The 27504-nt window shown below is 34.6% G+C and overlaps 1 protein-coding gene across 4 annotated transcripts in view; it reads right to left on the reverse strand.

The window, feature by feature from the left end:
• FTO (FTO alpha-ketoglutarate dependent dioxygenase) overlaps positions 1–27504 on the reverse strand; it is a 232911-nt gene that overhangs the window by 169140 nt on the left and 36267 nt on the right. For all 4 annotated transcript variants that reach the window (XM_062007502.1, XM_062007506.1, XM_062007503.1 and 1 more), the window contains exons 2-6: positions 21966–22043; positions 16077–16737; positions 10323–10466; positions 1657–1736; positions 588–731 (exon numbers count right to left, since the gene is read on the reverse strand). In XM_062007502.1, coding sequence (XP_061863486.1) covers positions 588–731; positions 1657–1736; positions 10323–10466; positions 16077–16737; positions 21966–22043 — 1107 coding nt within the window. The remainder of the gene's footprint in view (positions 1–587; positions 732–1656; positions 1737–10322; positions 10467–16076; positions 16738–21965; positions 22044–27504) is intronic.

A 27504-nucleotide genomic window follows, 5' to 3' on the forward strand; every position in this document is an offset into this window, starting at 1 on the left:
TTTGTTAAGACTCCAGATCCGTACTTCAAGCAAGAAAGCACTGCCAGCTTTAGTGGAATTCTGTGAAAGTGCAGTTACACTTGTATATTTCGCTGCACAGAACGATCTGTGTAAAAACGCTCCTCACGATTTTTTCCACTGTATTTTCTTTAGAATGTACTTTAAAGCACAGACTCACAACTGTGTCACACCTAGCATTCTGTAAAAACTTGATCCAACACCTGGTGAACTGAAAAAATTTGCCCACTCTTTCCCTCTAATTGTGTTTCCTCTCTCCTTTTTTGTTAGAGAAGTGCTAGTTTGGTTTGTCCATCACACAGTCAGACTGTGTAATATTACTGAAACTACTCTTTTATTCTACCAGCAGAGGGATCTTAAGAAGGAAAACAAAAACTTCATGAGAGTGAAAGAATGAACTCAAGTTAATCCCAATTACTCTACTCAAGTAAAAAGAGTAATAAAAACCTCATTTTGAACTCATTCAGAGCAATGTCTTGTGAGCAGCTGAACATAACTGCCATTAACTCCTTGAGTTGACCGCACCTCTCAAAATCTGACTGAAGCGTTTCCAGTACAGATCATCTCACCTCATTATGTATTTCTTCTACTTGCTTTACAACTGCAGTTTCCAGTGATTTTAAAGACAAACCAATTGAATCAGGATCAGTTTGTAAGTTCTGGAGTGCCAGTTCACATTGTCCAAGTATGTATTCCAATGTTCCTCTTGAACACTATAAAGATACAACAAAAATTTATATATAGTCACTGTAGAACATACGTATCTCTCAAATATACTGAACTATTTTCTTCTACAAAACTATTTTGCACCTTCACTCCTTTCATTTTCATTAAATTTCCTTCAAAATTAGAAGGAAATTTGTCAAAATCCTTCTAATACATACACACATACAAAAAAAGGCATCTACATTTTGTAATTATTTTCAAATAACTGTACTTTTAGTTGCATTTCCGGGGATTATTTTGAATAAGGAGCCTCTGGTATGGTACTCTTCATTAAAAAAATTCCCATGCTATACAACTCGAAGTCACAACAGTATTAAAAATAACCCCACAATATAATCATCTAATAGAGAAGCTTTTCATACTGTGAAAATAAGTGTGCATTTTCCTGCAAAAGTAACACAAGTAACACAGGGATAGGAGCAGTGTCAGAGCACTCCTAAAATATGAGATGAAAGACACACAATTATTTGGTTTAAAACATACAGTATAATTGATATCTTAGAATTTATAAAGGCCATTTTTGCCACTTTTGTCATGGGTCACATAGGTGTTCAGAGTATTTCTATCTCATCAGGAACATTGACTTTCAACTAGGACTGGGACACGAACACAGAAAAAGCCTCTGTAAAAACAGTTGTTTCTACATTTCATCAATAAACCAGGAGGTGTGGTGTAGCATATTCTTAATTCAAATCTTATATATATAACTGTGAGTTTAGGCAAACTACCAATACAGAAACAAGAGTTCCACGATCCAAAAATAAACAAATAGCAGCTGTTCAAGAAAAACAGTTTGAGTCACAGACACAACCGAGAACCACAGTTCTAGATAAGATAACATGATGCTACATATATGGTACCAGAATATTAATTTTATTAATGACCAGGGAGCACATAATTTTTAATACTTACCTCAGCCACTCTGTGAGTCGAGCTGAATCGAGGTGAAAACCCAGCTAGAACACAGTGCTGATGTGTCATATTGAGATCATCTAGGGACAGATTAAAAAAAACTTCAGTACACAGAAAAATTATACTTAATAAAACTTTTTCTGGCTGAACATAAACTAAAGCTACTACATTAACCATTTAACAAAAAACAGAGAATTTTGTCAGATAACACTGTCTTCATAGAGCAGAGTATGTTTAGCAGAGTATGATAACTATACACTTTCTTAGTGGTACAGAGCTCTCTATTCATATTAGTTCTTACCCAGTTTCTACAGTTTTAGAAAGTGGCATTTTCCCACCTCTTATGAGAAAAGTTCAACACAAAATAATTCTTTCAAAGCTGAAGATCACTAAACAACAGATTACTCAGAAATTACAATCTCTTCTCTCCAGTAAACACTATTGACAATTTCTTTTTAAAAAAGGAAACAGAGAAAGAAAAATTACGAAGACATATTTCAACTTTTTATCTGAAACTTATCTGAAGTTCTACCTTCATCTCAGAATCAAGAAACTGTGAACGCAGAAAGCACAGCCTGCTCAAAGACTAAAAGACTTTTTAGTAGAGACTAAAAAAACCATACAAAACTAGGTGACCCAAAGTGTCACCAAGCAAAATACCCTCAAAGACAAAATTAAAAGAGGAATACAGATGTACAAGATGCTAGTTCATTCGGAATCTATCTTTTCAACAATATTTATTCTTTCAGGGAACGTAGCTTCAGTCAGCATGATGACAATTTCTAAGGCTTCATTCTTCCATCACATAAGTGATCAATATTTGCATTCCTAATTGCTAATTTTCGAAAATGCTCTTCTGATCATAATAGCAGACTAGTAGAATAAAAAGAACACAGTATGTGAGGTTTAATAGTATTCTCATTATTACTGAAAAAGATATATGCTCTTAAATCATTCACTCTACTTTGCAACGAGTCTGAAACCTTAAAATTGAGAAAAATCTAATGAATTAGAATGAAGAAAAATGACTGAACTTATCCTAGTTGTAAGAACAGTGTTTTGGTTTTATGAATTTTGTAATCACCTACTACAGATTTCTTGCCCAAGACAGTAGACAGCATCACAAACTCAAAAAAAAGTCAGAAGAAAACCTGGTAGATAAGAAATGACCAAACAAGTGTTCTGAAACTGGATTTAATCATCACTGAGATCGTTTAGATGGAAGGCTTATTTTCTGTTTGCATGAGGTTTGCAGGCAGAAGAAGTTGAAAAGCCTGAAAAAACACTGCAAAATAAACAAAAGGAACATAGGAAAAAGTGACTTCTCACAAAAACATAGGAGTGTTAAATTGCACAGAGTCAAGTCTTGCAAGGGGCACAGAACAATATTATCTCTGGATATTGCAAGACTTACATATCAAAATTACTTTCAAGAACTGCAATGAAAACATACCTAAACACTTCCACCACCACGTTCAGTGCCCACTCATGGTGGTGTGTTTTATGTAGCAAACACTGCATTGAAAGGATTACATTTTGATTTGCACCTTTATTGAAACCCTTGACAATTCTTTCACTACAGAGCTTCCCCCTTGAAACTACTTCCAACTGTCTCTAATCCTTTATGACTCTTAGAAGGAACACTGTCATTTTAATTTAATAGTTTATAATTCATCTAAAAGTGTATTTGTACAAAAATAATTGAAGCACCATGGACTGCACGTCTCAAGGATATTTGAAAAATACATTCTTAGGTCTTAAAAGATTATGGTAAAGATTTGCTTTTCTTTTTCATCTAAAAATACATTACTTGAAAAGAAAAAGCACTGTTAAACTGGCCATTGACCATTTGGCAGCAAAAGCTTTTATTCAGATACAGAATGCTACATCCAGACCCCTATTTTGGTTTTAGAGCTAAATCCAAAACTATTATCTTCCTTGGACACCCATGTCAAAACCACAGTGCTCTCATAGTTTTAAGTAAAAGACAATACATACAGAGAAAAATTAGTTTTACTTGACAACGAGGTTTGGAAAACCAAAACACACTCTTACCAGTATTATACATCACATAAAATACATACAACGAAAGAGGAATACATATATCAGCCCTGCTTTGGAAAATTGCAGGCAGGCTACTTATTTGTCAGAACGTTCTCTTGAATTTGTGGTAAGAGCCTATATGGTGTCTGTCAACAAACAGTGGACCCTCACCTTGCCACAAATTCAGGACAACTAAGGCAGGAATGTGTCCTTTCAATATCTGTTACAAAACCAAAGCTTGTGTGAACTCTACAATGGGAAAGACACAGGACTTCTTACTTTAAATCACCCATTAACACCAGATAAACAATGTATTTAGTACAGTTGCAAGGACTGTCACACAATTCCTTCTTTCTTAATACAGTCTTGTCTTCCATAGGGATACTTATGAGATGCTTATGTCAATTAACCAGCTGCTAGGTAAGAAAAAATTTTGAGAACTGGACTACAATTTTGTGCTTCTATGACTGTTCCTTTCCCAAGGATTTCCAATACCTGTGCAAAAAGCTGTTACTTGCACAAGCTGTTTTTCTGAAATCTCATCAGGCTTTTTGCTTGTTTATAAGATTTGAAACCATCACAAATTATCCATATTTAAAATAGTAATTACAGAAATCAAGAAAAACTAATGAAGTCTAACACATGCTAGAGTGCTAATCTGACCAAAGTGAATTTTGTCAATCAAAGCCTAACAGCACACATAAAACCTATTCATATTTACCTGCAAGACACTATTGTACCACCAGTAATGGTGCAAGTGTGGATGATTACTTGCACTTCAGGTAGTATAATTCCAAAATCAGTTTCCCCAAACTAATGGCAATATTGTAAAGAGATTGTTTGCATTCAAAGGAACACATCTTGGTTGGTAACAGACACTTGGTGTTTGAACGCTGGAAAAAATAACCTTATTTTTCTGTCTGAGGTGGAGCACCTAAGAAACAAGGAGACTATTTCTTGCATGCATGTAGGTAGTAAAAAATGTATTTCTGTTAAATGGATTATTTTATTCTTTTATTTCTACTACTTTCTGCCTGCCACTTCCCAATGAATCAACTGTCATCTTACAACCAGATCCCATTATAGGGCTACTATAGCAGAGGTAAGATTTATTTAAAGAATTTAATCACATGTATGATTGTGTACAGGTGGCCAAAACCACCTTGGAAAACAAAATTATCAACTTGAAGTCTGTTGTAATAATTTGGAGGTCTGATTTTGACTTTACAGAAGAAGCACTAAGAAGCCATAAGAATGTTTAGGAGATGATCTGCTCAGTTGTAAATGGATGCAACTATTTGACACAGAATTTCCAGCTACAGAATCCACAGATAACAGAGGTTGTGTAAAATATAGTTACAAAATGAAGGTTTTATTTGGTATGGATCCCTATTCCTCATACTTGCAGGAAAAAGGAAACAAAAAAAACTCCACAACTAAAATCTAAACAACATAAAACCTTTTCATGTATTTGGTGCTGTAATACATTTATCTATGCAACGACTTTGTAGAGTTGATAAGTGATATAGAAAACTCTAAAGGTAAGAAGACGTTAAGGGACTTGCCAAAGTTTGCATGGAAATTCTATGAGAGAAGCGGGCTTACAGCTTCTAAAACTAATGCTATTGTTTTAACACCTGACCACCAGATACTATCAGATACAGACTGTGAACCCTCAGCAGACAAGCTTGTCAGTGATTTTTCCTCCTATTTACAGACAGCAGATCCCTTTTGGAATTTGGATGCTGCATACTATTTTAAATTGTGGGAGCAAGCTCATGTCATAGATCTTTACGTCTCTCCCCTTCTGCCATTCCATTCTTCTTGCTTTACTGAGAGGATATATCCCTCCAGCACAGAATCTCAGCAGAGCCCTCTCCACTGCTTCAAACTACTTCACTTCACCCTTTTCTCTCTGATCTTCTCAGTCCCTGTCTCTGCTCTGTCCAAATCTCACTGCATGCTCTCTTCCAAACAGCCAAATGACGTGGGCACCACTAGCAGAAACACTGAAAGCTCTCTGCTTGTACAGCCTTTGTCAAAAGAACAGACTTAACGGACACATGTATGTATACAGACTTAACTAACGTACATATTATATATGTAACTAATTCTACTACTTAACTAATTATCAGGAGCACCAGTCAGGTGAGGAACCAAAGCACTCAAAGAGAAATGACAACTGTATATTCATGTCACTGTCGACTATTAAGGTAGAAAGAAAACAAATTAATTCTTAGCCAAATCTTTCTAAAAGGAGTAGGACTAAAGGTTCATTCCTTCTAGGTACTTCCCAGGAAAACACAAACCACAATGGAAAATGCTCTCAGAATTCACAAGAAGGGATTAAATAATCTTCTCTATTTTCTTTCAAGTGTCCTTCCTGAACTTTTTAGACAGTTATCTTTTTCTGATCTAGTTCATGCAGCAGATAAAAGGTTCAACCAGGGCTGAAAAGCATTGGCAAAAGCTTTGATATTCTAAACACCACAAATATCTACAAACAAAAGTGAAATGGACTTGTGCTATTAGTTTCCTTAACTACTATAAACAAATACAGAATTTTCTTTTTAACCACATTACTGTGTAATTTTCAAAGCACTAAAATGCTTTTCCACCCTTTCCAATTCTACTTGTATCCAACAGCACACAATGCTTCACCAGGGAAAAACCTAACCAAGATATTTTACTGCAGCTATGTCAAGAAAAAGCACCAGGAAGGTATGACTTATTTCCCAAGAAATTAAGGGTGAATGGAATACTACTTTCACAACAGAAAGCTAGAGGGATGATCTGTCCCTAATTAAGAAATATTTTTGCTTTTTAAACAAGCGTGCATAAAACACAGAATTAATTAAAAGGCCGAATACACACACACAAAAAAAGCCCCAAAGTCTGAGATTTGCCAAACTTCATGATCAAAGTTTGTTAATGATAAATACATTTGAGGTTCAAAGTCTTATTAATCAAGGAATACAGTAGCATTTGGATTAAATGTGGACTCAAGAAAAAAAAGAAAGGGTTAAAATCTCCAACACATTCAAGATGCTAGAGAGCAAAGAGGGTTCAAGTTCGTTTGTGGAAATAAAACCAGATTAAATATCTAGAAATAGTTTAATGAGCCACTATATACATGTGGAAATGCTTCCATTAAATACTTATCTTTAACCACAAGCCAACCTCTGCAATGTGTGCACCCTACATTTGGTTGGTTATGAAAATAATTTCTTGATGCTTCTTGAACTATAATTTGCTGGGGGTGGGGAATGGTATACGATTCCAAGTTCATCTTCATGCTGTTTTAAAACCCTAACCTTCAAGCAAGAGCTTGATCTATGGGAAACAGCTGCAGAAAAGTAAATCTCCCTTTGAAAAAGTCCAGAATGTATTTTTGTTCTGTATGTTTTGAAGTCATGGTAAGAAAATTAGTGAAAATTGTAAATCTGCTTGCAAATCTGGTCATGTCTAACTCAAAGATTAGGGGAAAGATTCCAATTTAATAGTAAGACCATGACAACCCTAGTTAAGCATAGTCTAGGACAGAGCAGATGGGGTCCTTTGCTCACCTCCACGCGTTTTGGATTTATTGCACGCACCCAACACGTTTCATATTAGACACCCCTTGACTGTGTACTTGAGACAGCAGGGTTCAGAATGCACTTCCTCTGCAGACCAATATATTATTCTAAATTGAGCTGAAGTGTTTCCGTTTCATGAGTGATATAAAGTTCAGATTTGAGTTTTTAGGCAGCAGACTTGCAGTCATTCACTTTTTTCTTCGTATTAGGAAAAGTAAGGCTTAATAAAGAAAAAATCTATCTTATTGAATGTAAGTTTGAGTTTTGTTTAAATAAAATACACTCATAGTTTTTTAATAGCTTACTTGAGTGAATTTGACCGCCTTATGTCCAGTACCATCGTATGTTTAGACTAGGGCTTATAGTTTCATCTGAAGGGGACTGTGGAGAAGGCAGGTGTAAATTCACATTTTAAAACTGTATTTTACTAAACTTCTACACAGAACAACAAAAAAAAATTTACACAGTCAATGGAGAGAGAAACATAAACATCAGTAAAAGTCTGCCAGAAATTATTAAAAACCCAGATAATGATCATGCTCCCTTGATATACCCATTGGTCAGGATTTAGTTACCGTAATTGCACGTTGCTATTAGAAATACCAGGTTATCACATTTTCTTATCTAAGATTTGTGTGTACAACACTAAGAAGTAGTTGGGGTATTATAGGCACAGGAATTGTACACAGCATACTGAATTTGATATTTCAGAATTTTACAAGATTCATACAATGCAGTAAACACTACACCATTTCAACAGTTGCAAGAATAGAGCAACAGAGTTGCCAAATGTTTTGCTACAGTTGGATGAGTCAAAGGTAGTCAGAAAGAGGACACAGTCCTACCAATCAGTTCCTGTACACCAACAGCTACCTGCTAGTTATAGTACTCTTAAGGCTGCATTTTCCAGATGTCTTCCATACTGCTGCCACTGCTTTTCAAATAATGCCAACAAGAAGACTCTGCTTACTGAAATAAGGTTCTGGATCATTTAACATCTAAATGCACAGGATAAATTTATCTAAAATTGGCTTCTTTATTGTCAAGTAACTTCTCATACAGAGCTTTCGCATTTTGTCTTTTAGATGACATCCTCAAGATGTCTCCAATTAAAAGTCAGTTTGAAAAAATCTGAACAGCAAATACTACAGTAAAACTGTATATGTCTACTTACATTGTCTTCCACTTCAAGTGAAAATGATAAGGGCAGTTCTGCTGTACACAGAAATGTAAAAAAGGGCTAGTTTGAGAATACTCCCAAACTATATTTTTTTTTAAGTAATTGGGGAAAAAAAATTACAGAGACTATGGAAATGAAGAAGAGATTATAAAACATCTGGCCTAAAAAGCCCAAATCAGTATTCCATCAGGCAATAAAAAAATGTCCTTATGATTCGATAACTCAGTCAACTACAACATACAGTACTTCACAGTAAAAAACACTGACGTTAGACCTCTTCTTTTATTAATTGTCTTCTGAATCTATCACTCTGCAAAGCTGTGTTAGTACAGCCTTTCCAGTCCAGAAGGATAAGAAGTTTACTTGATGCCCAAACTGCTATTGCACAAAATTGGATTAATACTTTCCTTTCTAGGAACATTCAGCTGCCACTTAAACTACACTTTCATGTAAGAAATGTCTCAGCTTTCCTTCCACGCTGCTACTCCACATTCACACAAATACAGAAAGAGGCACATTCACATCATTGTGCTAAAGGATATCATGCCTTAACACTTGATCTATTCATGTCTGAACATACTTACGAGCACAGACAGTCCAGTTCTTTTACATAAGACACTTCACTGGTGACAGTGCAGAGAACTTGGATTTGTTGAGGTAACTAAGGACAAGTAATGGTATAGACTTTTAAAAATTGTTCACAAATATATTGCTTGTAGTAGGCAATCTGTTTTCATACTTGTTGGAAGATAAAAGTGAAAGGTAAAAGTGAAAAGACTGTTCAGTCCAACAAGTTGGCAGCATGACAGGTTATTCTAGGGACGTTCCACAGAGTCTACCTTCCAAGTCACAAACACACAGAGAACACTGCGAGTGTTTGAAGAGATGTCTGTAAAGCCAAATCACTGAAGAGGCAAACATGATGTTGACAGAGGCATTGTTCATGTTTTAAGTTGTTGTATGTATAACTAAATTCATTTAAACCAAAATGATAATCAAGAGAAAATACAAGCCAAAAGAGAAAGTAACAGATTTTGTGTCAACAAACCTTAGTCACAGTTCAAGCTTCACTTCTTTCAATGGAAAAACCTTAGTGTGAGAGCTCAGCTGCTCGAGTAAATCAACTCAATTTAATTTTCTTTTTTTAATCCTATACACTTGAGACACTGAGACTCAGACTTGCAGTATGGCAGCTCTGTTCATTATGATCTCAGTATAATCCCACTACTAGAAAGTAGTTTGAATGTACACATGGAAAAATGTAGGAAAAGTAGAGAAGTATCATGTCAAAAAGTGGTGGCCAATAAAACATTCACAGATTGGCATAATGGTAGAAACTTGAAGAGTCATGGTACCAGAAAACTTTAAGATTGCTACAGTCACAGCTTACATAATATGTAGCCACTCTATAAACTGAACAAGATTTTTTTTTTAGATGAATATAACAGACACAGATGCTCAAACTTAGTAGAACAGTATCAAGAACAGAAGAAAAGAATCAGCATCTACAAATACAAGGGTGAGACAGATATCAGCTCAATTTATTACAAGATCTGGAGAAACTTTCCTTCTGGCCTGAAGTCTGACTTGGAATAGAAATTCTGACTATACAATAGGCAGAGAAGGCTTAAAAAGAATGCTTCCTCTCTTAGTTGTGAAGTGAAAGAAACATTATGGAATAAAATTCCCCAAAATACAGTGGAGAGGGCAGGGTAGGAGGAATTTATTACACACTCAAGTCAGATCTCATGTCTTTCTAAATAAGGAAAGTCTTAATTGAAAGGAAGGTATGGTAATTTATATTAATCCATGTCATTTTCTCTGTTTGCAACAGAAAGTTCACCTTCTTATACCTCAAAACTTACCAAGCATCAAGTAGAAGTCTCCTTGGTGAAGTGGTATTGCTAATCCAGGTGTCTCTATGTCCCATGCTACCTTCAAGCCAACATGCCAAACAGCTGGGTCTCTTCCCTTCAGTTTTTGTTCATTACTTTCTTCCATGTCTGACTCTTTAAAGAGAGAGAGGAAAAAACACCACAGATAGACGAGGTGACAACAATGAAATACAAAATCTGGTCTACCAATATAGAATTAATGATATTCCACATTGGTAAAACCTTAATAGGCCTAAACATTCTATAATCTCCATTTGGAGTAATCATCATCTTCAAAAGTACAAAACAGGTATTAAAAAAAGCCATATGACATCAAGAATTTTTTGCAACTAACTTTACTAAATTGAAAACTTCGTGTTAACTACAAAATAAGGGCAAATCAAGGCAAAGTTTATAATAGACTCAAGTTTTTTTCAAGTTCTCAAGTACATATAATGGAAGTTCTAGTTAATTATCAGTCTTAATTGGTTTTATTGACTTTTTTTTTACATTATTAAACCTTAAGCATAGAAGAAAAAAATGCAGCAATGCTGATATAACACAGATAAGTTGTGAAATTATTTTAAGTCATAAAGCAACAAAGCATTTTATAAAGAATTTTATTTGTTCACATACTTGCAATTTCAACAAATCTTAAACTCAGGCTAAGTGTGAAATAGTGGGCACAAAACAATCTAGACCAACAAAGTTGATCAAATCTTGGAATCATCCCTGTCATTCTTTTCTCAAAATTATTTGTAAAACATGCTAGATAACATGTGCAGGAGCCAAAGAAGCTTCAGTACATTTGTCACAACATTTTTCTTATCATTAAGCAACATGAATGTGTTGAGCTTGGGGAAAAAATAATCCACTGCATAGAAACAGTCTTTAGAGCTTAATCCCTCAGAACTATTTTCATAAGCTTACTTCACTGCAGTATAAATTGAAAGATACAGTCAGCATTTATAACCAGGTATTTGGGAGCTATGGTGTAGCAGTTTTATGGCTAAAGTAACACAGCGTTTTGACAGAGGGAGGATGAAGTTTTAATAAGCAGTTGGCATAGAGCAGCAGTGAACAGTTAGAAATTATCACCTGTGTAGCATGCCTAATTATTGCTTATAAGTTAGCAACTGTGTGTCCATTTCCCTGTTCATTTAAATGTGCTTTCATGTAGTAATTTTTAAAACTTTTGTCTTCATTTATGTCTAGACTAAAAACACTAAAACTATGATTTATAACTTATTATAATATGTACACATAAAAAGTGACCTTGAATTCACACTTTGAAAATACTCATGTCATTCAACTCACACGGTTACTGCAATGTTTGTTTAGTCGGAAGTAGTCTTTAACAATTAATAAATTTTCTATGTTAATTAAATATTACCTAAATTCAGTAAGCAGAGAGCCAAAATCTTTTGAAAACCCAATCTAAAGATCTTAGTAAAAACTGCCACTGTGAATTCAGTCCCCTTTACTTCTGCAGTTCCCATACAGCTGAAGCTTTGGCTCAGGAGCAGCTCTAGGCCTCTCTATCAAGAAGCACACAAATGAGAAAACAATAGCTAGCAAATACTCAGAAAAATCAATACTAAAGTCTTCAAGGGGCTTTCATATTTTCTGCCCTGTTCAGATAAATCGTAACTTAATTTAAGAAAAATGTTTTCTGAAAACTGCAAATAGGATGGCTTTCTAGGCATTTTTAATGCAATACATCATGGATATTATAAAAAGAGGTAACCTTTCTGGGTTAACTCTCTCTGTTATGCTGCTTTCCCATTCACTTTGGCAGCAGCACTGTTCACAATATGGCACCAATAAAATATAGAACTACAATCAGAGACAGCAATTTCAATCAAAGTTTCCTGGGGTCTCCTCATAAATCCAGCACCTTTGGAATGTGCTCGTTAAAATGACTTATTTTTTGCAGTTTGATAAATTTTTTATTGCTGAAGTACAGAGTTCAAATGTAGCTCACAGTCTCCTTTTCTCTATATTCTCAATTATCGCACCTTATAATTATCAGCAGCAATTCAAACTGATTGCTCCTACCATGTTATTTTGGTAACAAATGGAAGCAAGTTGCTACTAGCTTTCAAATGCAAGCTATTCTGAAAGCGAGAAGAAAAAAAAAGAAAGACACCTTTTGTGGTATATATCTAGGTAGCACTGGCAAACCTTTACATATAAAGAAGCTGTTATTGAATTCTCTATGTCACACCTCAAGTATGACTGAATGTTGTATATTCATTGATATAATTACAGTTCCCATTTAAGTGAAAACATTTTGACACATCTAAACCATAGGTATTTGAAAGTAAATCATGTGGACCTTGCACATACACAGTACTTTACAAACATGAATGTATTTTGGAGTACACCATACAGAAATGGTCAAATGTAGCTGTACTTAATGGGAAAGTTAAAAAAAATCTGCAAATTTGATTTCTGTCCGTTACAGATTTATAGTGTTTGGCCTGAAAATTTTAAGCCTGCATCCCAAATGAAATGGTGCAACCAGATCACAAGTTTACCACAGCAAAACAACAATACCTCATCAAACCTGTAATTAAGGTAGAACCATGAAAGAGATAATGCAGCTGCAGAAAATTGGACACAACATTATGTTTCTAACTAGAGAGCTCAAATTTCAGAGATGTTCCAGCTCTAAGACCAAATCTTCACAGGTTTAGGTCATGGTTAGATTCAGAACAACATGAAATTTGTTTTCCTGGATCTAGTTTGGTTATTGTTCCATAGCACTGACAGTAGAAGTAGCTTTGAAAGGTTTCTTTGCTAGACCAAGAGTCTGAGAGATTTTGACACTCTGAAATGTAAATGTTCTTTATTCAAGTCAATTAGTAATGTGAAACTAAATCCTAAACATAATCTTTAATCAAACATGATACAATCACTGCCAACACATTGCTAAAAACACGGACTGTAACATCACTTGACATCTACTTTGTCATTAAATCCAACTGACTGTTGTTACTGTTATATAGATACAGAAAAAATAACTCTTCTTTTATGGATTGACTTTTTCCAGAATTTAAAAGAATTTTGGGATGTGTTCAGCGATGAGTAAGATATACACATTACTCCTTCCTTCCATTGCAATTTCTATGTTATATGCAAGAAGTGAAATAATTTTTGCCAATGTTGCACATCACTTAATTTTGGAATAGTCTCCAAATATATCAAGAACAAAACCATTGAAATTACAATGAAAAATTATTTGATTTGTGCATCTCTAAACAGTCCAATAAACAGGTGCAATGGCATAGTAAAATTGTTTGACTCCTGGGGCTCCTGCAGCTCAAAATCTGAAAACCTGGGGATTCTGTATTTGTGGCAGGATAGACTGGTAGTAGCCATGAAGCTCCGGATGTCCTAGCTTCCCTATGCTAACAGGCTGCCACAGATCCTCAGCGTTTGGAATATCAGAGAGACCAATGAGAATCTGAGGAACAGAGAGCTGACAAAAAAAATGTGCAAGACTTAGCAGAAATGAGAATCAAGGTGGTTTTAACAAAAAATTAAGATGTTTAATTTATGATTAAATTTCCCACAGAATCAATGTTTTCTCCCATAAAACTAATCCATTGAATCGGTATCTTCAAAGGGAAAGACCTTTTTTTCATCAAAATAATTGTGACAACCTTCACTCTTTTCATTCTTCAGTATCCTATATTGATTCTGTGATGTCTTTAAATACTGCAGTGAGAATTCAATGGTAACTCAATAGTAAATGAACTAGTGGAGCAAGTACTTATAAAAGATACTGGCATATAAAGTAAATACGATTTCTGAAAAATGTCAAGAGGAGTCAAGATACAATTCTACAAATTGAACAACAATCTTCAAAAATATGTGGAGCTTTTTCATGCTTCATAGTTATGGAGATTTTGGTAAGAGGTATAGTAAATATTGATAGTCTTTGTGAAGTGCAGAAACCACCAACACACTGAAGTAATATGGAACTGGAAAGAATAATATTATAAGCTCTAATAAGTTTATAATCACCAGCACTTAAAAGCTACAAATGTGACTAAAAATAATAATATTAGACTTATAAATAGACTAATTACTTCTGTTGGGTAGAAAAATTCAACACACACAAGTATTTACTGTCACTTTAATTACAATGTTATACTCATAAACAGGTTCCATTTCCTCTAACGTATGTATCATTTTAGGGTTATACAATGACAATCACAATGTGAACACAGACAGCTGTCAGTGAACTGTTTTCATATAAAGGCATCCTATAGGAAATTTCCCCAGGATGCTCAGGAGCCATGCTAGGCACCTTAAACCCTCTCTAAAGTTCCAAGAAATCAACTTGAGCCACACAAGAGTCACCAAGCGGAATCCAACCTTGTTCAGATGTAGATCTTACTTCATAAATCATTTGCGTCCAAAAAAAATGTCTTATGCTATTCTCCAGCTACATTGAAGCAAGTAAGTTGTATGTTAAAGTTTTAAAGCATATTGTAATAAATCCTTACACATACTATAACTAAAATTCATGTTTGTTTCTTAAACTTAAAATGTTACTGAAAAATATTTATCAGTATTACTGAAAAAAATACATTTACTGGATATAAAATGTGAATGTCTGGCAAATAGGACAGATAAAAGCTCATTAACAGAATGACAGTTCTACTAGTCAAGCAATCTCTTGTATTCAGTTTGCCAAGCCAGTTGATATTCAGGAAAATGTAAATACAATGATTTCAGCTGAATGCTTAGCAACAAAGTGATCAATAGTTCCAAAAGTAATAACAAAACTAACATGAGAATGCATATGAAAAGATAAACTATTATTTTTACATCATGGTCAATATAGGACAAAATCTATTAAAAGTCAATGTGAACTCTAAATTTCTAAACTCTTAATCTTATGTTTGCAAAGTTGGAAGACATTAAAAAGACCCAAGGCTTTGTTCAAAAATTGTTAGGAAAACAATAAAAAAAAATCCTCATGTCTGTTCTTAAATAAAGACAAAAATGGGAAAGGTACTTTAAACTAAAAATTAAATACTTAATAACTCTTCAACTACACCCCACCCCCATCTACTGCATTTAAGCGGTTTTTAAATAACTAAGAGCCTGCAAAGCCTGTCAGACAGCACATCTTTCAAGGGAAGACTTCCATCCTTCCCAACTACAGAAGCATTGGCAAATCCTCTGCAAACCATGCATTAGCACTACAGCATGCCTAGACAAAATGCATACACTTCCAAGTAAATACAGTAATAGTTTTATACAAAACCAGCCTAAAATGATCTTTCCAAAGAAAGAAGAGTAGTAAAATCACCATAAAGCAGAAGCAAGTCTGTATATGATAAATGACACAATAAAGACAGTGATCCCAACTACAATTAAAACATTTTACAGGACAGAAAATATGCACATGCATTAACCTGAAATAGCTCTTTGACAGATTTTGATTTTCTGGCTCATAGTCAGGAAGTTAATGACACCAATTTTTGAATCTACTTAGAGAACAACTGACAAGCCAGCTGTCATAAACACAGGTATATTTTGTACAGGTTTTAACAGAAATAAAGCGAAGGTCTAAACACAAAAATAGTAGAATGTGTCTAGAAGCATATGACAAACCTAGACTAACATGCAGGTGTGCGACTGTACGTGCATACAAGGAAATATAAAAGAGCTTCAGGGATTTAAGATATTTATATCACTAGTCGACTCATATCACCCATCACTCACCTTCACAGCTATAACTGTACACAGCAACCGTTGACCTTTCAACCAGATTCTCGTCATGGTGCCAGCTCACTGCCATGTTCCCCATTCCAAAATAAGGTTCTTGTTTCAAGTACAGCATTTGTAGTGGATCCATATAATTTAATAAAGTCAAGTTATAAGATGTTCTGTTCTTTAGACTTATGTAGTCATCTTCTGGTACACAAAAACTGCTTTGATCTTTTGAAACAGACCCTTTCTCCATAAAAGAAGTAGCAAAATTTTGTTCCCTATCCATTACAGTAACATCTTTAATTCCTTTGGTCTCAAACAAATTTTGCCTTTGTAATGCCTTGACTGCTTCAATATGCAAGTAGTCATTGAGTCTGATTAATGCTTTACAAGCATCATGTATTTCAGGACTGCAGTATTTTATATCATAACCTTCAGTAGGCCAAGGAACTGTAAATAATCTTGTATTCAAGTACTTGTAAGTGCATCCTGGGTTTCCAATTAATATACGAGACACTGGCGTAAGAAAATCTTTTCCTTTGATCCTTACAAGATCTTGAAAGAAACAATCATGTCTTCGCAAGGTCAGGAAGCCTTCTTGTACCATCTGATGGAGCTCTTCAGGTACTGTATCTGATTTCCTAAAAATCAGCTTGGAATATTTGGTCTTCCACTAAAGGAGAAAAAAACCCCAAAATATTAACAAAACAGCAAAAGAATTTTTATTTTTCAGGAATCAAAGTATTTCATATATTCAAGAACAGACACAGCTAAAGTGACAAGTTATGAAGTGTGAGTCTATAGTACAGTGAAGAAAGAGATGTCAGTACCTATCACTTCATTCTCATTTTCCAACATATTGCACAAACTGTGGATATGTACCTGTAATCAGAGAGTATCACCAGGGTAGATGTCTAAATAAATAAATAAATCTGAGGATTTTAGCAGAAATCAATAGAACACACAAACTCCCTGATGAATATGTAGATAATGTTACCTTTAAGTATACAAACAATAGAATATTGAGCAGCAATAATGGAACTCATCTTTTTGTGATCATTGCAAAGACTATTCTGTCTCATTCTGATAGACAGAATTTGAGAGAGCTACATGATAAACTGAAGTAGTTTTACATAACAATAATTTTTTTAGGGTAAAAAAATCAAAATTAAAATAGTAATTTTCAAAACAAGCCAACATAGAATCATATGTTGCACCTCCATCTTCAAAATAGTCCTTGACACACTGGTCCTTTCTACTTCCTCAGTATATGCCAATTAGCTCTCCTATTTTATATAGAAGTTTCCATGTTAGATCAATAATATTTCCAATTTTCCAATAGTTCCTCCCCACTTCTCCACCTGTAAGATCTGTTTCCCTCATATCCTCTTCTGATCATGTCAGCTCTTTTATCAGCTGGAGTCCAGAATCCTGTACTATGTGAAGCCAACAACTCCCAGCAAGGTGTAACGCTACAAATTGGTGGTATCTTGCTTTGTATGCAGAATATTGCTTCCCACTCCAGGAAAGCTTGGATAATTTTATTTTGTTAATCTGTTTTCTAAGGAAGTATCACATAATCACAGCTTGTATTGACTGCCTGCAAATCTGCTTTAACTACTGCTGAGACTGTCAAACTGGACAAAGGCTAAAGAATAAGTTCTTAAATAGACTAAGTTCCTACGTATTTCACTGAAATTAATACACAAATAATAGAAACAGATGCATACTAGTTCCTTAGTAAGGGAAAGGCTGTAATGTGAGTCTGACAGGTATCAATTAGTATGTGTCAAGCTCCAAAGGACTGACTACACTGTCCAGAAGTTAGTCACTAGTCTAGGGAAAAGATAAATACTGATGGTGTTGTAGGAAAAGAAATAATTAAGACAAACTGAAATCTGAATAGCACATGGATGCACAAAACTGATCTATCAAAACTTTTACTTACATAACAGTTTATGTTCAAGGTGCTTTCAAAAAACAAATAAAGCCACCAGCACAAAAGCATCACACTGATCTATGATCCATCTGTGGGCTCCTTCTGGTACAACTCACAATCACTTTACTAGTACTATTTACTTCCAAGTCAGATTTGAACCTGCTTTTCAGGAAATTAGCTTTAAAATCCAGAAAAGACGCCTTTCAAATAAAAACACAAGGCAGGCAGTATTCACATTTTCTACTGCATGAAAACAGACTTTTGCATCTAACATGCTGTTATCCTACAACACTGAAGAGGTGGCTGTATAGGATCATTTGTTTCTACTAAAAGGGGGAACATTAAAGGAAGTCTATTTTTAAAGTAATGATTACACATAATAAATTTTAGTTTATCTGTAAGCCTTGTCACCATTTCTTATGAATTTCTACAGTGAAGCTAACTCCTTTTCTCTACACATTCTTATGGTTTCCAAAAAGTAGGTTCCTAGAGACAGGGAAAAAAACCCATAGCAATATCTAAAGATAATGACTATTTCTGACAAAAGTATTTATCTGTTAAACTTTAAATAACAAAGCTTGATAATAGTCTCAGACATTTGGTTGAAGGTCTTTCAATAATCCCCAGCACAGAACATTGGATCCCAGCCCTCATTAAAACAACTCAAAATAAACTTGATATACTCAATCACCTGAGCCTGCTAAGAGCCCAGAATGATCATTTTAGAGGTCCTCCTGGACTGTTCTCTTTGTTTCAATCGGTACTTTATATCTGTAGACTTTGAATAGTACAGTGGAACAAATCTTATCAAGAATAACTACTAAGATCAGGAACTGCATATTTTAAGAGTTTACAGCTATAGGCTACAGTCAGATGTGTGGACATAAGTTGAAGGGAATCGTTAAGTATTCTTTCATAGTCGTACTTAATGACAGAACATTGTAAGTTGTGACATATAAAGATTATTATTGAATTATTTGTTCTATTATGCAAATGATATGTATAAGAGTACTAACAATACTACAGCAACCCAGTATAACTCTGTATATTGGTCATCCTCAGGCTAGATAAATCAATTACCATATTACATATGCTACTATAACATATTTTAAATGTCATTATTAATATATAGTATGAAACCATTTCATATACAGAATTTCTAACATGAATTGTACACATCAAATTTCAAACAATTATTACAAACAGAAGGAGGGAAACAATAATATGACGCAAAGCAACTAAATGCCTGAAAACATGCACTAGAAAGGAAGCACACAGATTTTACCAAGGTAACAACATTGCATTCCCTTCCTGAATTACAGAGGTAATGTCTTTCACATTTTGTTGCCAGTCAGAGGCATGTTACCTTCAGCTTCCATTTTAAGATTACACACTTAAGAACTCTGTTATCATTTTTACACAGTCTACTTAGGATTCTACCTTAAAAACAAACCCAAAAAACCAAAAAAAACAACCCCCACAGATATCTCAAAAGAAATCAGGAAGTGGAAACACATTTCCAACATATCACATGAAAACAGTTTAGTCTTTAAATCTCCAACTAGTCATTGCGCTATGTCCTACATAAGGAAAGCATTAAAGGATCAGAACACAAGGTGAATGCTGGGTTCACACTGGACACCTTGTTTAAGGGGATAGGGAAGGGAGAGTAATCATGTACTCTGTGTTGTAACTCTGACAGCAAGTATTAAAGGTCAATTCACTGTTCATTCTGAAAGCAGGCATGTTACTGGCAACTACAGGACGGAAAAAACCCCACATTTGATGCTCAATTCCTCATACGAGTTTTGCACACATTATTTTAAACACACACCTGCTTTCACTTCTAATGGTAGTACTCAGCACAGAGAATCCCTGTATGGGATGACCCAAGTGACAGAATAAAGTTAGAAATCAGCAATAAGGACCCATGATAAGCAAAATGCCACTTACATCATTGAATGACAGTTTGTACTTCAGATATTTCTGAATTCACTTAACAGACTTTTTCTTGTTCATAACTGACTTTAAACATTACATTGTTTCAGTCTATGGTTTGGGGCCCATTTAAAAAATCCTTCATCAGGGAAGACACATTGAAAAAGGATATCAGTGAAGTTTTGCTTGTGATAGAATTTCTTAGTTTTGTTCAAACTGTATGTTTCTATATCTGACAGGATACTGTAGTTTTTTACTTGCATCCTACCCAACTTTCCAACATGTTCAAAGAATACTGCTTTATAAGGGATGGATCCTTAAAGGAGTAATGCAGGTCTCTCCACAACAAAAGATTCTTTTATTTTGACAATTCATTACCTTCAACCTCTCACCTTTCATTTTCTATCCACTTGTTAGTACATTTAAACATCATGGAACTTGTAAGATCTACTGCTATGACGAAAATAATACTTCATAACAACCATAAGAATTTTAAAAGTGATGCTTATGATTGTCACATATACTTCAAAATACCTAGTATGCACAAAAACACTACCAAAAAAGTATGATGAAAAAAATTTGGGCAGCCTTGGCTCTGTCTTTTGTTTTCATACCATGTCACGAGACCGTGGATTTATAAAGATGGGGAAAAGATGCTGGGCATAACAGCTCTTGGCAGCAACAGATATACGAGAACAAAGAAGAGGAGGTGTAACAGGACTAGGAACACAATAAGCTGAGTTTCAAAAGGGGGAAGAGCTTCTTCAATATTAGTTTAACAATGAAAAGAATGTGTTTGAGGGTTTTTTTTAAAGAAAGCTCTTCTACAATTTTCCAGCTCTTCTACAATTTTCCTTGCCTTTACCCACAGAAGTGCTTTTACGGTTAACAGCTTCAGTATTATTATCTTACAGCTGCTAAAGATCCCAATCAAGAGCTTCCATTATATACAGCAATGTAAGAACACAGAGAAAACTATCTTTTCCCAAAGCATCCTAGAACCCAAATGAAAGAGAAAGGAGAGGAAAGTATCTAGATTGCACAATAACACAACTCTAATCCCATGGCAAAACTGGAGTTAGGCTTCATGCTTCTGAGTCACAGTCTAGTTGCTGACCTACAAGTGCGTCTTTCCTTTTCTGTAGTGATGTGCACTAAACTTTTATTGGCTTTGAAATCCTGTAAAAGAGAAACTCATCCTTGCAAAGAAAGAGTCAGATCTATTTTTATGTTACCATATACATCTTTGAGTCATTTATCAATACAGGAAAGGTGACGTGCCTGTAATGTAAGCATGCTTGCTGTAGCTGTTCAATCTACGAGATTCTTTCTTATGCTTTTCATCTTACAGTGTTCTTATATGATCTGATTGAACATAGAATTCTTGCCATATGTTTTGTAGCTGACCTAGAAAGCTCAATGCAGAATATTTGCTTCCATACACTCATCTGGTTTACTACTCATGTGGCTACTGGGACAGGTTTTAAGCTTGGTTTTTTTAAAAAAATTCTTTGGTTTCATTTGAGGCATCCATTCCAGTTTGCACAGATTGTTTTGTAAGCAAAGTCTTAGGGGTTACTTAGTGCTTAAAAGTTGAATTAAGCCAAAAAAAGATCAAATTTCTATGTTACTATGTTTTGTCTATTTTGCCAAACCTAAGCGATAAGGAAAAGGTCTCTTAACTTAGGAAAAAAGCCAAAAAGCCCTTAAAACTTTAAACAAATAGTGACATGTATTTTATTTTTATGAAGCATAAGAAATTGCTATTTACACATATTACTTAGTACTCATGTACTAATACTCAAGGTAAAATCCTAAACATAAGTGAACTTCACAAAGGCCTTTATTCTTGAATATCCCAGTTCTAGAGGTCTTATTTCACACCACCTGGAAGTATGTTATCAGTCATCAGTCATCTTTTTCGTATTAGACTTCACAATGTCTCTTTGAAGAATGATTTATTTGTCATTCAGTGCAAACAGCATTTTAGTTTAAAACAAGTACAGTTAAAAGAAATACATTACCAACTGATGGAAATCACTATCGGCTGGTGTCATATATGGAAGTCTTTTCTCCCCAAGTTCTTCCAGAAGCTTTTTTTTCTGTTTTGGAGGAGTAGAATTGAAACAGAAAATTAGACTAAAAAACAAGATATAAATAGACAAGTATAAAATGACTTGTATTATTCCCTTACTGCCTTCAATTCTGGAAAATTAAATAAGGAAAAACTGATGCAAAAAAATCAGCGGAACTATTCAGCTTACAAGGCTTCTTATTTCTTTTCCATTTGATTTTCTACATCAATTTGTGGATCCAATGGGTACCAAAGGTCATATTCTTTTAAATGGCTCAATAATGTACTTCATAAGTCTCAATGACAGGCATATTCTAACATGTTTCCTGAAACGGGTGTATGAGGAAAAAGAAAACATCATCCACTGCACACCAAAGCGCCTACAACCTGAAATATTTGAAATGTCATCTTCATGACATGACAGCAAACAGTTACAAGTCTGGTCTAATGTTGGGAGTGTGCTGAGAACCAGCTAGCTGTGATGAGTTGGTTTTCTGTCCCCCATGTTCTCTTACCTCTCTTTTTACTTCTGTTTTAGGTTAGTCAGTACAATCCCTAAGAAACTGCCAAGATAAATGCCTGATGTTCCCCAAACTCAACTTTCCAAGTTTTTATCAATAACAACAGAAATTTTGTATGCATGAAGATTTATAAAGTGCAAGAGATGTTTGAAACATGCCATTAGATTTTTTTAAGCAATTCCAATTCATGAGAAGTCCATCCACTTTGATCGAGCCTCAGCCTAACACAACATTACCTCAACGTGAAATATGTATAAATTACCAACAGTGTAAAAGTTGTTTTAGTGGAAGGATTGACTTGAAAATTAACACACTGCTTATTTCTTCTTTCTTTTAGCCTGCAAGAATGGTTCTTTAGCAGCTTTGATCACTAACAAATATTTACTAATAAAACTGTAACTCAAAGATCACAAAACTACATTTGCCATAATGCTTAAATAATTCAGGTAAAGAGATTAAAAATTCTCACTTTTATTACAATATTTTCAATGACAGAAACACAACCACAGGAAATAATTGAAGCTGCAGGCCTCTCAATACTATTTTGTTGTAAGCGCAGAACCAGATGGAAATGGAATACAGTTTTTAAAAGAATTATAAGGGTATAATACAAAGAAAAACACAGATAAAGTTTAAAAAATGTAACACCAACACTTTTATAAAATCAAGTTCTATGGTAAGAACTATATATTTTATTATCTGGATGGCACTGCAAATTGATTATTCAATAGACAAGGGAATTAATTGTTTAAAACATTTTTCTTCTTTTAAAATCCCCTTTCCATAATATTTTTGGCTTTCATATACAGATCAAAACAGATCTTCCCTATTCTGGCAATGCTACTCAAAATGAACAAAGAAATATTACATATAGTAACTAACTCCTGGCTTATAGCAAACACATAAGCATGGGAAACTGATTCATGAAGAGTGTTACTGTGTACTTTATTCTGTGAACTTAAGCGTCAGGGAAGATGACAGAGGCTTAAAAACATGAAGAAGATTTTAAGGTTCATAGTTAAGTCAAACCAAAAGCAGGTAGCTTTCACTTATATCTAACACTCACAATTCACTGATCACTGACTCAGAAGAGGAGCACTGAAATTTATGAATTAGCAATGCAATTTTTCTAGGTCCCTGGTTTCCTCTGGGGACGGGTTGTTGGTGTGTTGACATGAAGTCATCAGTAGAACAGGGTAATGCAAATTCAGATGAGGTTGGCAGAAAACAGCATGCTAATTTGCTGTGTATTCTAAAGAATACCACTTCTCTATTACAGAAAGGTTACATGAAATCATTGCACACGTTAGATTGGTTTCATTATCTGTAAGATAAACCACATTAATCTGCAGAAAAAAAACCCCATATATTTCAAAATGGACTCACATCTGTGGCGGAAAAAAAGAAGAGGGAAGAAGAGAGATTCTGACAATTTCTTTGTCAAGTACCAGCCTCTTGGTAAAAAGCAAACAACATTAAAATGCACTCTTGTGTATAGGTAGTACTAGTTCACATTTGATTGTCAGATCTGGCTAAGTGCCGCTCTTCAGCTTGATGTACAGACTAATACACGCAGCTGGGTGGTATAACACGCTGCTCATCTCTTATGCAAGAAGCTGTCACACAGATGTCAAAAACATCAAGCTACTCACAAATACCTCCAAAAGCTAAAAAAAAAAAAAAAAAAGGAAAAAAAAAGAGAGAAAAACTGCAGATGTGGCTACACCAGCTGGCTGATGTGAAAGTCCAGGCACTGTTATATAAGCATTGCTTATAAGCTCTTCCAACGCAAACATCTAAATAAATAAAACCAACATTGCTTTTACCTGAAAGTATCAGGTATCTTATTTTTTTTTTTTATAAATCTGATTTTTACATTTGAAACTCTATTAACAGTGTAACAGTTTATTCAGGTGTCAGTATTTTGTTTCTTACACTTCAAAAGACAATGTGATTTTTATACCTACATTAGCAGTGCCGACACCTGACAATCTTCTGTACATCATCCCTATATTATCATCATGCACTGTGTACTGCTCAGGAAACCTTTTTAAGTATTGCATTTGGGCCTCCAGAAAGGAGAAAACTTCTGCAAATACTTAATTTTGTATGCTGCTATGAGTGCTATCTTACCACAAGCACCAATGCCAAATTTTAGAGCATTCACTGAACTTCCTGCAGACATCACCAATGTCTCTGCAGACATTACCAATCTCTCTTCACCTATTAGTCTTAATGAGATGGTTGGTTGCAAAATTCAGTAAGTGAAATATGTCAATTGCTATACGTTTTTTTTTTTCTCCTAAGTTTTTTCATAGCAATAAAAGTAACACATGTAAGAAAACAGGAGACGTAACAGAAACACAGCTAACCCACATCACAGTTATGTTACACACATGTGGTTTGTTGTTTTCAAATAAGTGGTACAGGGAAAGATGAGACTTAATGACATTTTCTGGCCATGAAGCATGACAGTGTAAAAATTTTTGCAGTTGACTTATTTCCCTGCAGGGTGTCAATACCATCCTCAAAAAGTCTGATTTCTTTCTTAATTTTAAACAAAAGTTCAACATCTAGGCTACAGATTTTGTGAAGGCCTTAGCATTTCAAACACAGAATTCCCGCTTAGTTTCGTCATCAAGCAAGTCAGAAGACAATAGCAATTTTCTAATTTACGGATCATTGTCTTGATTGAAACAATGTATAATTTCATTGAAATCACATTGAAATATTATCAAAAGTAGTTCTGACTATAAATTTGAGGCTGCAATAGCACAAGAATTTCTCCCAAGTAAGAGTTCAGTCCAGCACTTAGCATAAAAAGCACTGAAGATTTTATTGAAGAAATTGCATTTGTTAACAAAGGAGACAGTCAATTGAAATAGTATTCATCACTAAAAAGATAATCCCGTTTTCTGTTCTGCATTTGTCCCAAATTCAGGGAAAATGTCAGCCTCACTACACCAACTAATCTCTCTGGACCTGGAGCTGCATCCCATAAAAAGTTAGTCACATAAGTCCAAGACACAGATAGACAGAATAGTGCCTATGAAACATTTAAGAATGTCAGGTTTTAGTTATGTAATAAGAACTCACTCTTATGAGCAGTTATAATGTACACTTTATTCAGACCAGTAGACAACCAAGAAACACGATTGTTATTCACTCTTCTGGAAATGTCCATCTCATTATTTCCTAAAAAAGATTTTTTTTCAGGAAAAACAGTATTTTGAGTCTTAATGGGTATGTTCCTGACCTTTGAGGGGATGCAAGCAACCTTTTTTTCAGCCATTGACCACTTAGTTTCACCTTACAGTCAACATTATGCAGAATGAAGCAAAAGTTGAATCATGGTATGGAAAAGATATGTGAAGCAAACAATACAAACAAAAACTTCAGTATATCACTGTTGGAGTTAGCTTCCTGTTTAAGCAATTCCTAGATATTATTATTTACAAATATTTCACACACACTAGGGAACAACCATTTTTAATACTCTGCAGATGGCTGAGAACTAGCTGGACTCTTCAATCTATCTTTCAGGCAAGCTACTGAAAGATGATGCTTTGCTGATGCAGAGAAAACAGCACAACTAGCAAAACAATTCTACATACTCATATATACTCTTCCCTGCCAAATAACCAAATTTTCTGATTTGCTACTTGACTCATGTTACAGTGACCTAAAGTCCTACATAATGTTGCCTTAACATCATCAGATTGATTATCTGTTTATTTCTTTTCAATAAAGAAAGATTGAAAATGCTCTCAGCTTTTACTTTTCTCCATCCCCAGCAATCTTATAGCAAAAAGAGGTAAAAGAAAGCTGAACATTTTATTGAGGCTGAACTTCACCTATTTCCTGTCTAGACCTTGCAATCTTATTGATGTTAGAATGATATAGTGCTAGAGCTATGTATGTAGAAGATCTAGTAATCTTGAAACACCACCTCCATTCAAAGACTACAAGAGTCCTGCTGCCTCAATTCCTTTCATTAGAAGTTCTTAAAACAATGACCATTTTTTGGTCCTAGAAAGTTCTGCTAGGTGTGCACTGCTGTTTTTACACATTTGAGAATACCAATTCAGGACCAGAAGTGGTAAAACACATTTTTTTGTTTCCAATGCAACCCAAAGGATTTGCAGAAACATCTCCAATACCGTTTTTCCTCATAGCTTTTTGTTTCCCAAAAGGTTATCAGGTTTAGCAAGGTACTCTGAGAATGCATATTGTCATGAAAGGAAGACCTGAAACACAAGTTCAGTTGCAAAGCATTGGTTTTCCAAAAATCCCTCCTTTCTATTAGCTTTTTCCCCACATAAGAACATGCATTTGGGGTTGTGTTTCTCTTTTATCTTTTTTTTTTTTTAAATCAACTACAATAAATTGTGAATTTCTTTCAAGTACTGCATGGAAAAAAGGGCTAGTGCTCTGAAGTGAGAGCTAAATGGCTTTATAAAGGAGAAAGATCAAATACCGTATATAGTAAAAATTTTGTGATATGGCACTAAGAAAAAAGAAGAAAAAAGCCATCTAGAAAAAAGCCACCAGTTTATAGGAACTTCCACAGCCTCAGCTCCTAACACTCTTTCAGATGTTATTTTAAAATTTAAAATTGAAAAAGAAAACCCTATCAGAGACCAAATTTGTGAAAGCTTCTGAAAGAAGGAATGTGATTTTGAAGTTGATGTTTGTTTAGACTACAAGGCTTTCCAAGTGTTAGCTATTAAAACTTCATAGCAACCAAGATCATTCAAGTGGCTCACTAAAACCAGTTATGTCGGAAATGAAACTAGAGTAATAAAACAATGCATTTTAAATGCACTATTATAGTTTTTATTTCTCCATTATCACATATATTAGATTTCAGATTTTTTTTTCTTCAAATTATTTCTGTAAACTCCACACATTAGAAGATCTTAAGGGACTGGGCAATTTTACAGCACCATTTACTCACATGAACAAGTT

Source organism: Colius striatus, chromosome 14 (genome assembly GCF_028858725.1).
Source record: "Colius striatus isolate bColStr4 chromosome 14, bColStr4.1.hap1, whole genome shotgun sequence".
Lineage (NCBI taxonomy): Eukaryota > Metazoa > Chordata > Aves > Coliiformes > Coliidae > Colius > Colius striatus.